The sequence below is a fragment of the Salvelinus fontinalis genome, chromosome 1 (assembly GCF_029448725.1).
Source record: "Salvelinus fontinalis isolate EN_2023a chromosome 1, ASM2944872v1, whole genome shotgun sequence".
NCBI lineage: Eukaryota > Metazoa > Chordata > Actinopteri > Salmoniformes > Salmonidae > Salvelinus > Salvelinus fontinalis.
Window position 1 is genome coordinate 95,828,229 of NC_074665.1, and position 13,468 is coordinate 95,841,696.

At 40.5% G+C, this 13,468-nt stretch overlaps 2 protein-coding genes across 4 annotated transcripts; both read right to left on the reverse strand.

Moving 5' to 3' along the window:
- Nucleotides 1-182: 182 nt before the first annotated feature.
- On the reverse strand, nucleotides 183-6,909 carry ppa1a (inorganic pyrophosphatase 1a). Its single transcript, XM_055936960.1, is given in 12 exon segments — nucleotides 183-526; nucleotides 710-749; nucleotides 862-931; nucleotides 1,243-1,328; nucleotides 3,671-3,798; nucleotides 4,115-4,241; nucleotides 4,622-4,708; nucleotides 5,334-5,453; nucleotides 5,701-5,754; nucleotides 6,278-6,342; nucleotides 6,680-6,891; nucleotides 6,893-6,909. Coding segments are annotated over 12 exon segments (1,029 nt in total). The 3' UTR covers nucleotides 183-503.
- Nucleotides 6,910-7,833: 924 nt separating this feature from the next.
- On the reverse strand, nucleotides 7,834-12,965 carry lrrc20 (leucine rich repeat containing 20). 3 transcript variants are annotated; one of them, XM_055936963.1, is made up of 5 exons: nucleotides 12,862-12,965; nucleotides 11,667-11,759; nucleotides 9,782-9,931; nucleotides 8,906-9,073; nucleotides 7,834-8,568 (listed from the first exon to the last, which is right to left on the reverse strand). In XM_055936963.1, the coding sequence occupies exons 2-5, from the start codon at nucleotides 11,734-11,736 to the stop codon at nucleotides 8,429-8,431; spliced, it is 528 nt and encodes a 175-aa protein (XP_055792938.1). In that variant the 5' UTR covers nucleotides 11,737-11,759; nucleotides 12,862-12,965; the 3' UTR covers nucleotides 7,834-8,428. The 3 variants fall into 3 exon arrangements, with proteins under 3 accessions (XP_055792938.1, XP_055792937.1, XP_055792939.1); XM_055936962.1 differs by lacking the exon at nucleotides 12,862-12,965 and adding an exon at nucleotides 12,305-12,628; XM_055936964.1 differs by lacking the exon at nucleotides 12,862-12,965 and adding an exon at nucleotides 12,105-12,281.
- Nucleotides 12,966-13,468: the final 503 nt, after the last annotated feature.

The following is a 13,468-nucleotide window of genomic DNA, read 5'->3' on the forward strand; positions in this document are numbered from 1 at the left end:
CTTCAGCAGTTATTTTCATGCTGTGATTTCCGGTAAGAGCCAACTTCAGGGAAACCATTTTTAGTCTTCACATTCAACACACCTGTTTAAACAGCTTTTCTTCTGTCTGCTATAAGGTTTGCGTTGTGATACAGGACCACTAGATACTAGTAAAGACCGTGTTCAGAACAGGAGGCGGGGGATGTGGTGATGGTATTTATTTGAAGATTTATGACAATTTTCCAATTTCAGTATCAAACAACATGATGCAAGTGCAGAGGTTTAGATGGACTATAAAGGTCATATTGTTACACATTTGAGAAATATATTAAACATAAAGAGCAGACTTACTTGGTTGAGTACTTGTCATGTTAAGAGGACAAGCATCAATCACAATTTATACTAAAAATGGGAAACTGTAATTATACTACACACGTTTTCTGTCATTTTCAAGTATATTCTTCTGTTCGGGTGAGAAAGCCTTTTGGTCCAATCTGAAGGCTCTTCTTTCTGGGTCAGTTCACTTAGACGTAGAACCATTTGTCAACTGAGAAAAGAAGTAGAAAATGTTCCATTGTAAGTGTGAAATCCAACAAAGTTGAATATATAGATATATAGATAGCGTATAGAGATATTTTGTAAATAAATCACAGGTGTATTGAATTTAAATAAGATACATTTCACGTCAAAGCACATACCAATGGAATTAACTAACAACAGAATTACACACCTGCACTTGGAATAGGGTCTTCAGGGCCAAAAGCACATGCCTACAAGACAATATCATTAGTATCAATATTATTTATCAAGCACACATTAATATTACAGCTAAGCTGTTTTAGCATGATAAGCCAAATAGTATGATAAGTGAAAGGAACTCACGGCATCAACAACAGCCTTAGCATCAGTAGTGGAACAGCAGAATGGACTGTCTGTGACACAGGTGTTGGTACTGGATCAGTGTTCCAAGAAACAGAAGATGGGAGAAAAACACAAATATAACTGTTTTAGTTGAGAAGAAAGAGATGCCTCTGTAAAATCACAAATATAACTGTTTTAGTTGAGAAGAAAGAGATGCCTCTGTAAAAACACAAATAAAACTATTTTAGTAAAAACAAGTCATTGACTGAACTAAAACGTCTTATATTTCTTTATCGTTGTTTCTTTTTACTTGTCTTTGTAGCAATGTATCCGCATCACTGACAGCCTATTGAACAGATGGCCATATTACACAGAGATTGTAAATCTATATCTCAGTCTCACCAGTTCAGTTCTCCAGCATTGGTCTTTTTGGAGAGCAGCGCCTTCCAAAACTCATGAGTTTCCTTGACTGTCTTCAGAGCAAAGTCCTGGAAAAAATCATGTCAAATGATTCCCTGCATGCTTAAGAAAATACAAACTGCATAAACCTCCAATATACAGTCGTGGCCAAAAGTGTTGAGAATGACACAAATATAAATTTTCACAAAGTTTGCTGCTTCAGTGTCTTTAGATATTTTTTGTCAGATGTTACTATGGAATACTGAAGTATAATTACAAGCATTTCATAAGTGTCAAAAGCTTTTATTGACAATTACATGTTGATGCAAAGAGTCAATATTTGCAGTGTTGACCCTTCTTTTTCAAGACCTCTGCAATCCGCCCTGGCATGCTGTCAATTAACTTCTGGGCCACATCCTGACTGATGGCAGCCCATTCTTGGATAATCAATGCTTGGAGTTTGTCAGAATTTGTGGGTTTTTGTTTGTCCACCCGCCTCTTGAGGATTGACCACAAGTTCTCAATGGGATTACGGTCTGGGGAGTTTCCTGGCCATGGACCCAAAATATTGATGTTTTGTTCCTCGAGCCACTTAGTTATCACTTTTGCCTTATGGCAAGGTGCTCCATCATGCTGGAAAGGCATTGTTCGTCACCAAACTGTTCCTGGATGGTTGGGAGAAGTTGCTCTCGGAGGATGTGTTGTTACCATTCTTTATTCATGGCTGTGTTCTTAGGTAAAATTGTGAGTGAGCCCACTCCCTTGGCCGAGAAGCAACCCCACACATGAATGGTCTCAGGATGCTTTACTGTTGGCATGACACAGGACTGATGGTAGCGCTCACCTTGTCTTCTCCGGACAAGTTTTTCTCCGGATGCCCCAAACAATCGTAAAGGGGATTCATCAGAGAAAATGACTTCACCCCAGTCCTCAGCAGTCCAATCCCTGTATCTTTTGCAGAATATCAGTCTGTCTCTGATGTTTTTCCTGGAGAGAAGTGGCTTCTTTGCTGACCTTCTTGACACCAGGCCATCCTCCAAAAGTCTTCACCTCACTGTGCGTGCAGATACACTCACACCTGCCTGCTGCCATTCCTGAGCAAGCTCTGTACTGGTGGTGCCCCGATCCCACAGGTGAATCAACTTTAGGAGACGGTTCTTGCGCTTGCTGGACTTTCTTGGGCGCCCTGAAGCCTTCTTCACAACAATTGCATCGCTCTCCTTGAAGTTCTTGATGATCCGATAAATGGTTGATTTAGGTGCAATCTTACTGGCAGCAATATCCTTGCCTGTGAAGCCCTTTTTGTGCAAAGCAATGATGACGGCACGTGTTTCCTTGCAGGTAACCATGGTTGACCGAGGAAGAACAATGATTCCAAGCACCACCCTCCATTTGAAGCTTCCAGTCTGTTATTCGAACTCAATCAGCATGACAGAGTGATCTCCAGCCTTGTCCTCGTCAACACTCACACCTGTGTTAATGAGAGAATCACTGACATGATGTCAGCTGGTCCTTTTGTGACAGGGCTGAAATGCAGTGGAAATGTTTTTTGAGGATTCAGTTCATTTGCATGGCAAAGAGGGACTTTGCAATTAATTGCAATTCATCTGATCACTTTTTATAACATTCTGGAGTATATGCAAATTGCCATCATACAAACTGAGGCAGCAGACTTTGTGAAAATTCATATTTGTGTTATTCTCAAAACTTTTGTCCATGACTGTACTACTCTCTGTACTGAGCAGAAAGTATGTTGTGTCTCAAATGGCACCATAGCCCCTTTATAGTGCACTTCTTTTGACCAGGGCTTATCAAAAGTAAAGCACTATTGGAATTGTGTTCCACCCTTGGTATGTTCCACATTTCAATAAAAAAGAGTAACAATGTGTACTTACACTGTAATGCACTGTTCTATTCTACTGTGTGTGATTGAGTGTATAAATAGCCTGTCCTATGAATGATTTAGAGCAGGGATGTCAAAGCATTGTTTTTTGTCCGGAGGGCCGCATTGAAAATCGGTTATATTTCCACGCCGTCAAAATTAGCCAAAAGTGTTCCTCTAACCACAGTGTGAGGAATTTTCTATGCTTCCTGACTGTCTAGTTTTCATTGGGGTGATTATTATCAGCTGGACACAGGAAACTCTATGACTGTATCACTACTACACCGTTTCTATTTGGTTTGAGTCATTTTAAAGTATATTGGGTTTGTTTTCTTACACATGTTTCTTTTACTCATACCACCCGTGGGCTGGATTGGACCCCCTCGCGAGCCGGATTGTACCCCCTTCGGCCTGCGGGCCATATGTTTGACATCCCTGATTTAGATGAAGAATCAAATAGTAACTGACATCAATATCAATGTCTTGTTATTTGGTCTTGCTCTTGTAGGTTTTCTGTGCAGTACAAACAGGTGAAAACTGTATTTTTACCCTGTCCTTGAACTCCCCGTTAAATGCAAACTGGTTCTCAGGTTTTCCATCAGGAACTTTATATTTTTTGAACCACTCAAATGTAGCTTCCAGATACCCAGGCTTGAGTCTTCTTACGTCATCAATATCTGCATTGATCACAAGAAGAAGAAGATGTGTAATTCCATGGTTAGCCACAAACACATTTAAACACCCACTACTGTGTAACTGTTGATCAGATATCAGACAGACATTCCATCAGCGTCTTAAGGTCTCTGAAAGAAAGTAAGTAACCATGTCCAAGCCAGAATGGCCCATCAACTCACTACATACTGACACCTGCTCCTGTTTCTGTAGCGTGAGGCAGCTTGACGTATGAGCACATCATTCTGGATAGGATGCTAGTCTATTGAAGGGCCTCTTAAAACACCATATATTCTGAATATGTATTAGATGTCCTCATACTGTTAAAGTTGTTGGCCTCGGGATCCTCCATGTTGATGACGATGACTTTCCAGTCTGTTTCTCCTTCGTCGATTAGAGCCAGAGTGCCCAGTACTTTGACTTTAATCACCTCTCCACGAGAGCACACCTCAAAATCACAACAAGAGAAGAAGGAGAGAGAGAGAGAGAAGGAGAAAGAAAGAACGAAAGAGAGCGAGAGAGAAAGAGAGAGAGAAAGAAAGAGAGAAAGAAAGAGAGAGAGAGAGAAAGAGAGAGAGAGAGAGAGAGAGAGAGAGAGAGAGAGAGAGAGAGAGAGAGAGAGAGAGAGAGAGAGAGAGAGAGAGAGAGAGAGAGAGAGAGAGAGAGAGAGAGAGAGAGAGAGAGAGAGAACGAGATTGACAACATTAAATTAGAAGACTATGAATTAAGATAGTACATTCACACAACCATGTTCCTTTGACAAGCAGAAAACACACATTGAATAACAACAGAACGTTTCCTACGTTCAATAAAGTTGTAGCACAGTACCTTGTATCCGATGTCGCAGATGTCAATAGGGTCATTGTCACCACAGCATCCTGTATCTCTGTCTTTATGGCCTGGGTCCTCCCATGTCTGATATATAAATAAAGATGAGAGAACAGTGATTGATAACCCGGTTCTATTTTAAATAAATGACAACTTATAAAGGCATTACAGAACATTCATAAATCCTATAGATGCTTCATAAATCATTCATAAATCCTATAGATGCTTCATAAATCATTCATAAATCCTATAGATGCTTCATAAATCATTCATAAATCCTATAGATGCTTCATAAATCATTCATAAATCCTATAGATGCTTCATAAATCATTCATAAACCCTAAAGATGGTTCATAAATCATTCATAAATCCTATAGATGCTTCATAAATCATTCATAAATCCTATAGATGCTTCATAAATCATTCATAAATCCTATAGATGCTTCATAAATCATTCATAAATCCTATAGATGCTTCATAAATCCTTCATAAACCCTAAAGATGCAACAGAAATCATTCATAAACCCCTATAGATGCTTCAGAAATCATTCATAACACGTATAGATGCTTCAGAAATCATTCATAGAACAATTCTCATGCTAGAAAGGGAACATTTGTGTTTTCTTTTATACTGTCATTTTATAAACTTTCAATGCATTTAACCGAAATGTTTCTATTCTAGGGAGAGATAGTACAGCCCTGGTTAACGTGCCTGAGGGATGGCTCCATAATTCCAGATGTATCCTTTGTGTGGAAACACGTTGGCCACATAACGAAGGTTCCCCTTTTTGATGTCTTGTTTCAATGGATTTAGAGGGTCTTTGGTGGCAATCTGAGAGAAATAACACAACATTCACATCAAACAACGAATGGAAATATTAAGTGACTGATGACTTTGTACCTGTTTACTACGTGTTTGCAATAGAATACTGAACAAACAATAAGCATAAAACCATACTGCTAATTATTGTGGAGTGAAACGAGTTCTTCACTTCTGTCTCACCAGAGCTTCTTTCAAAGGTTCATACATTGAGCAAACAAAGGATCATACGACTACAAAGACAAGTACTGAAACAAACCTCCATCTTTGCATTGGTCCATCTGGGCACCTCAACAACAGCATGGAAGATGTTCTGTTGGAGGAAATAGTCAGAGTTAACTCAACAACATCATGGAAGATGTTCTGTTGGTGGAAATAGTCAGAGTTAACTCAACAACATCATGGAAGATGTTCTGTTGGAGGAAATAGTCAGAGTTAACTCAACAACATCATGGAAGATGTTCTGTTGGAGGAAATAGTCAGAGTTAACTCAACAACATCATGGAAGATGTTCTGTTGGAGGAAATAGTCAGAGTTAACTCAACAACATCATGGTGGAAGATGTTCTGTTGGTGGAAATGGTCAAGGTTAACACCAATGTTTTAGATATCGCCAAATTTCTATTGAAAAACACAATTAAATAATGATTGTTGATTAATCTCTCTCTCTCTCTCTCTCTCACACACACACACACACACACACACACACACACACACACACACACACACACACACACACACACACACACACACACACACACACACACACACACACACACACACACACACACACACACACACACACACACACAACAACACACACAACAACACACATACCTGAGCTTCATCTGCATAAATTGGTATGTCATGGAATGGAGAGACGTATTTTCCCTCAGTGTTTCCTGTGTAGAGAGACAGCGATGAATGCACAGTATATCAGAAGCATAGTACTGTACAAAGACATTCCAGTAACTTCAAACGACCTGATTATTAATGAACAGTAATGTGGGGGACTTACGCCAACACGGAACTCATCGACTCACATACGGACATACTGTAGATGCCTATATTGTAGCATGAGAGCCAGACTGTAGTGTGTACATGTCAAGCTGTATAGCTACCACCACTAAGCTAGTTCACTACGTACCGAGCTAGACGCAGCTACAGTCTAATGTCTTTAGCTCCATATATATATATACCAAACTATACAGTGATGTATTGAAAGAGCTGGTCACTCACTGAAAAACACCCTGTAGTCCAGTGTGTTGGGCTTGCCCCTCTCCTCGATGGTGAAGCTCATGTCTACTGCCTTATTTGGTTCAGTCTGCTTCTTGGTACTGCTGCTAGTGGGCGTAATTCCTGTACTACCTGTAGGAGTAGACAATGGGAAGCCCATCTCCTCGTCATGCAGGTTAACTAGTGGGTTAAGACCGTAGGTTGGAGCGTGAGGGAGTGTGAGCAGGAGGCATGTGCACGTCTTAAGGCCATGGCAGGGGTTGTTGACGTCAGGCTTGATCTGTGTATGTGTGTGTTTGTGTGTGTGTGTGTGTGTGTGTGTGTGTGTGTGTGTGTGTGTGTGTGTGTGTGACAACATAAGGGGGGGGGGGGGGGCGGGGGGCAAGTCTATAAGGTTCTGTGTTAGTCGATGAACAAGGAACTACCTTCAATGTTACAATAACTGCACAGTTAAATATAGCACTGTACGTGGGTGAATTTAGACTTTGAGAGAAAGCTATAATTGGTCCTTGGTAGCCTAACCTAATTAATCCCTTTGCTGTATATATCCCTACCGCTTCCTTGTAAATCCCCGATCCCTACTGCTGTATAAGACAACTAGATCAGAGGCTAGTCAAAATACAACACATTACTGTCCTTGCTTGGTAAGTGTTTTGATGCCCAGTTCCCTCCATAATGTAGTAGACATACAATATAACAGCGTTAGCTGGCCTAAATGTCAAGGCTTTTTGAGTACCTCTTCATTCCAACTCAAACAGATGGAGCTGACTGGTGGTTAGAGTTCGACCAATTAAGACCATGCTTAAGTCTTATGTCCATGGCATGACCTTTCACCACCTGTGTAAGTCCCAAATGGCACCCTATTCCCTAAATAGTGCGCTGCTTTTGAAAACAGATAATGACCTGGAATTCATGCTCTGAAAACAGATAATAACCTGGTATTCATGCACATAATTTGTTATGCAGTTATCTATCTATCTGGTCTCAACTCCTTACCTTGAATTTGGCCTTGGTTCATCATCCCTCTTATGAATGTCTCACACTTTCATTTAATATTTTGTTTTACATTTCCACACAACGGGTACTGTAACAATCAACCAAACTATATAGACTACATTTAGCAGGCAAATTAATCCAAGGAGCTGATCAAATACAAATTTGGAATAAAAATATTTATTCAGTGTTTTATAAACGAGTAAAGTAAGTCCATTCACAGGGGCGTGTGAAGCTACAAAGTGGGTGTCGCCAGTGAACTCAGAATGCTTGATTTAGTTGTCCTCTACACAAGGAGGGACAGCACATCTCTCCAGTTATGATGATAGGTTGAAGATTATTTTAAAAAGACGTAGCACCTGATTGCCATTCCTTTGATGATGAAAACACTGAGGCCCATTGCTAATAAGGACTATGTACTAGGTGTAGCTCTTGGTGCACTCTGGAAAGGCTACTGCAAAAGTGTAAACAGCAACATCTAGTCATCTCTGAACTGAGCCCAACTCAAATGGACTTTCAGTAATGGCAGCAACTACAGTAGGCTCACGTGTTCTGGTCTGGAGAGGCATCAAGTTTGATAGTTCCCATACAGCAAACATGATGGGGGGAAAAATGTAATGAAATAGAGGCCAAACAATTGAATCTCTGAAGAATCAAAAGCAACTAAGTGTACTATTGAAAAAGTCTGAAGGCACAGCATGCAATCCTCATTGTCTCTTGGGTGTGGATAAAATGTCCATCTTAGAACAAGACAAGGTCTTAGTTGTCTGTTGTAGTTTGAATTTCAAATGTTTGAGGAAATTGTTGAATGGCAGTTAACAAGTTGTTGTCCAAAGGATTTGACTTCAAGTTGATACACTTCAGAGCTGGCATGGCCTGCAACTTTTCCATGGGGACTTCTGTGGGAGAGATGAGGAGAAGACACATTTTTAGACATTTGAGAAAGAGCCAATGAATGTTCACAAGAGACTAAAGGCATCATTATGGCTGGTTCCTGATTCTCCGCACTTCTCCCACTTCTCTGCACTTGCTCACTTTCTCTCACGGATTAAACAACGGTATTAACTGCCTCCAGCCAATTCTAACACCAATCGAATGGTATTAACTTCCTCCAGCCAATTGTAACACCAATCCAATGGTATTAACTGCCTCCAGCCAATTGTAACACCAATCCAATGCATTTAAATCCTTGGAAGAAGGGTAGCGAATGGGAACACAGCACTGACTCCATCTTACCAGTGATGTCATTCCCTTCCAGGTTGATTCTTTCCAGTGACTGGATCTCCGTCAGTCTCTCAGGGAAGACAGACAACTTGTTGTTGGCCAAGTTGATGCTGGTCAGATGTTCCAGCTCCCCAACTACATCTGGCAGTTTAGTGATTACATTGCCATGCAAGTCCAGTTCTGAAAAGGTATTGGAAAATACTGCTAAATCACTAGCTAACTTACCTGAATATTCCTTGCACAGATTCAACACATTCAGTCAAATATTTGTTGATTATTGTTGTATTAGGCTAGCCTGGTCCCAGATCTGTTTGTGCTCTTGCCTACTCCATTCTGTCAATGCCAAGCCAATGACAATTCCGTGCCAGGGTGCTGGCAAGTGAACAGAAACAGACTGGCCACCAGGCTAGTTGTAGGCTGCTATACTGGCCACAGGCTAATGTTAGGTTGCTATACTGGCCACCAGGCTAGTAAGGCTGCTATACTGGCCACCAGGCTAGTGTTAGGCTGCTATACTGGCCATAGGCTAGTGTTAGGCTGCTATACTGGCCCCAGGCTAGTGTTAGGCTGCTATACTGGCCCCAGGCTAGTGTTAGGCTGCTATACTGGCCACCAGGCTAGTGTTAGGCTGCTATACTGGCCCCAGGCTAGTGTGAGCTGCTATGCTGGCCCCATGCTAGTGTTAGGCTGCTATACTGGCCACCAGGCTAGTGTTAGGCTGCTATACTGGCCCCAGGCTAGTGTTAGGCTGCTTTACAAAGATGTGTGCTACCTTAAAGATAAAGGCTTTAAAGCTATCAATCTGATCAATCTTGTGATAGTGTAATATAAAAGGACCCTCCACTAAAACATGTTAAGTTAGGGGGGGAAGTATCCATGCATAGCTACCTCTCAATTGAGTGAAGGTTTTGAAGAATTTGCTAGTAACTCCCTTCATCTCATTGTCAGCCAACGTGACAATGTGTATCTTCTCTGCAACGCTGTTGAGGACCCTGAATACGCCATCTGGGAAACTGATCAGTTTGCAGTTTGACAGATCTAAAGAAATAAAGGAGAACAATTAGGAATGCCCATGGTTACATCCAAAATGGCACCCTATTCCATATTTAGTTAGTGCACTACTTTTGACCAGGGCCCATAGGGCTCTGTTCAAAAGTAGTGCACTACATAGGGAATAGGGTGGTATTTGGGATGCATTTGTAACAGTATAGAATTCTGTCCCTCTCCTCACCCCTACCTGGGCTCGAACCAGGTACCCTCTGCACACATAGACAACTGACACCCACGAAGCATCGTTACCCATCGCACCACAAAAGCCACGGCCCTTGCAGAGCAAGGGGAACAACTACTTCAGGTCTCAGAGCGAGTGTTGTCACCGATTGAAACTCTATTAGCACGCACCACCGCTAACTAGCTAGCCATTTCACATCGGTTACACATATATGAGAAAGCATGGCTTAGAGCTGAAGAAGATTAGTGTTATATTGAAGAGGTTAATATAAACTTTACAGTCATACCTCCAATCATTGTTCAAATCTAACGTCACTGCAACCCTCTGGTTCTTATGTCAAATATGCAATTAACTTCACAAGAATATAATTGATTGCCATAGTCAGGCTGAGAGGACAACATAATATCATCCTGGAAGTAGAGCTTTTGGTAACACATTACTGCCATCTGCTGGGCGAAAGTATTAAGACTCAACATACTGGATATACTTGTAGATCAGGGATCATCAACTACATTCAACTGCAGGCTGATTTCTCCTGGAGTGTATGGTCGGGGGGGCCGGAACATCATTACAAATCATTTGTAGACTGCACATTGACCGCAAGATGCTCAAACAGATGTTTGACTAAAAACACAATTTCAAACCTGGCTTATATTTGTATACAATCGCGTATCTCTCTATTATGTGTTGGAATACTTGGGAACAGATTTCTTCAATTAAAATCACTTGGAGCTGATTTACTGCTGTTTTGTGACATCTTTGTGACATCCGCTGATGTAAGAAGTTCTTTATAAATACATTTGATTGATTGATTGATTGAGTCCAAACTTTTGACTGGTACGGTATATTATTATTTTTTGTCTCATTTTTATTGTTGGACATAAAAGACTGTAAAAAGAGCAGTAAATTAACTCCAAGTGATTTTAATTGAAGAAATCTGTTCCCAAGTATTCCAACACATAGTAGAGAGATACGTGATCGTATACAAATGTAAGCCAGGTTTGAAATTATTATGTTTTAGTCAAACATTATATCGGTTTGGGCTTCTTGGGGTCAATGTGCAGTCTACAAATGATTTGTAATGATTTTCCGGCCCCCCGACCATCCACTCCAGGAGAAATAAGCCTGCAGTTGAACGTAGTTGATGATCCCTGATCTACAGGTATATCCAGTATGTTGAGTCTTACTACTTGCGGCCAGCAGATGACAGAAATGTATTTAAAACATTTTTGCTAAGAAAATTGGAGGGCAAATAAAACCACCCGTGGACCAAATTTGGCACACGGGCCACCAGTTGGGGAACCCTGCTGTAGATCAAAGGCACTTATTATAAATGCTTATAAACGGCTTATAATTTCACTTGAAAAATAATGATTTCCAGTATTTCTTTCCATGGTTACGTCCCAAATGGCACCCTATTCCCTTTATAGTGCACTACTTTTGACCAAAAACCCTATGGACCCTGTTCAAAACTAGTGTACTATATAGGGAATAGTATCTTCCTTTTCTGTATTATGTATATAAAGCATTTAATTCACTTACCCAGAGTATCTTTCTCTTCCTCCACTGTTGCATTGACCCTCCGGGCAACATTGGCCACAGCCTCTGCCATTATACTAGGTCTACGAATCTCACCTGGATTAGAGATGGGGAGAGTTTGTTGTAATACACAAGATATACATTTTAAAACCAGACATTTTCAACTGAATTTTCTTTGGCATATTAAAATATTATTCATTCCTCAGGTTAACAAGGTTGTTTTTTTTCATGCAAATTTGTAATTAGCTATTTTTAACATGTTACTAGGTCATGCATACAAGATTGCTAGTTGCAATTTTGTGTCAAGGATCTCCTCTATTGTACAGTACATTATAATGTTACAATGCATCTTGTTCAATGTCAGCCACTGCTGCAACATTGTGTCCTCTTCACAAAGTTCACACAAAATCACATGAATCACACAAAATCACAGGTAATCACCTGTCCCACGTCAAGTTATAGGCGAGCTACAACAGTTAGTTAGCTATTAAAGCGAGCTTAATTCGTAGTAACAGCTAAATTGCTATTTTCCTAATGTAGCCTACTCATAATTTCACAAACGACGTCCGGGTGGAGATCTGTATAATAGATTGTACAATAGAATCAGTATATACTGTATGACGGGAGGTGGATCAACCTACCCTTAAACTTTAACTGTGGTTGACAGCTGAAAATGTTAGCGAGTCAGTTCAAGGCTTCGTCCAATCAAATCCATTCATTTTCAAACAACCACCGTCAAATTTGGCGAGAGAGTATTTTTAGCCAAAGAGGATACATTGGGCTAAAGTCGATCGATGCACTTTTCAGATGACCTGTTCCGACGTTATTGTTAAAATCAGTCCAATACTTTTAAAATAGTTTGTTTTTGTGCGCAATTTGAGTTTAAAGACACTATTTTAGCCTCTTGTTTCCATCAATAGTTAAATTGCTTCTACAGTACGAGCTACCGTATTGACGAGAGTCAAAGGCGCGCAAGGAACTTCCAGAGAGATAACTGCGAAGGACTACAGATTTAAATTCTGCCCATGTTTTACGCAGGATTGATCTGTATAAATAACAGGCTGTAACCGGTGTTAGGTTGTATCAAGTTGTGTCATCACAGTGTACAGTGTCTCAGCACTAATAGCACATATACGACTAGATCAACTGATTGTTGAGTTATAACAGTATAAAAATGGAAGTTCAGAGTTTGACCTACCTTAGGATCCTGGTTAGGAGTTAGCCCGTTGTGTAATGACAGAGTTGTCCTGCCACAGCCACTATTCTGGAAAGACCCTGATTGGTCAACTGTTTTTTGCTTTGTCAATGGACCTGAAGACAATGGGCATGTATTGAAACGTACTCTCTCTTCATTCAACATTAAATCAATCATGGTGAATAGGATGCCAGGTGAATGAGGCCAGAAGATGCCGTTAGTCAATGTACTTATTTTCAAAATGTCCTTGTTGCACGTTCTCACCAGTTACACATGAGTTATTACCTAGAACTTGATATCTGATTTAGTTCTCGAGAAGTAGGCTATTTATAGTGAGAAAAATGTATTTATATTCCTGAACTTTTGGGACATTTATTTGTGTGTATTTGTTGGTGATTTTGTGGGGGGGGGGGGGGGGGGGGTGTTTTTGATCATTCTAAAAACTGAAATACCATCCACCTTTATTGTTTATTTTGTGTCAGGAATTATTTTTTGTGCCCCACTTGTCAGTCTTTAAAATACTGTGGTCGTTTCAGGTAAATATGCCAACAATCCAGCATGGTGCATCGCTCAACTCAGAGAACTCCAGAACCCATAGAATTAGAATGAA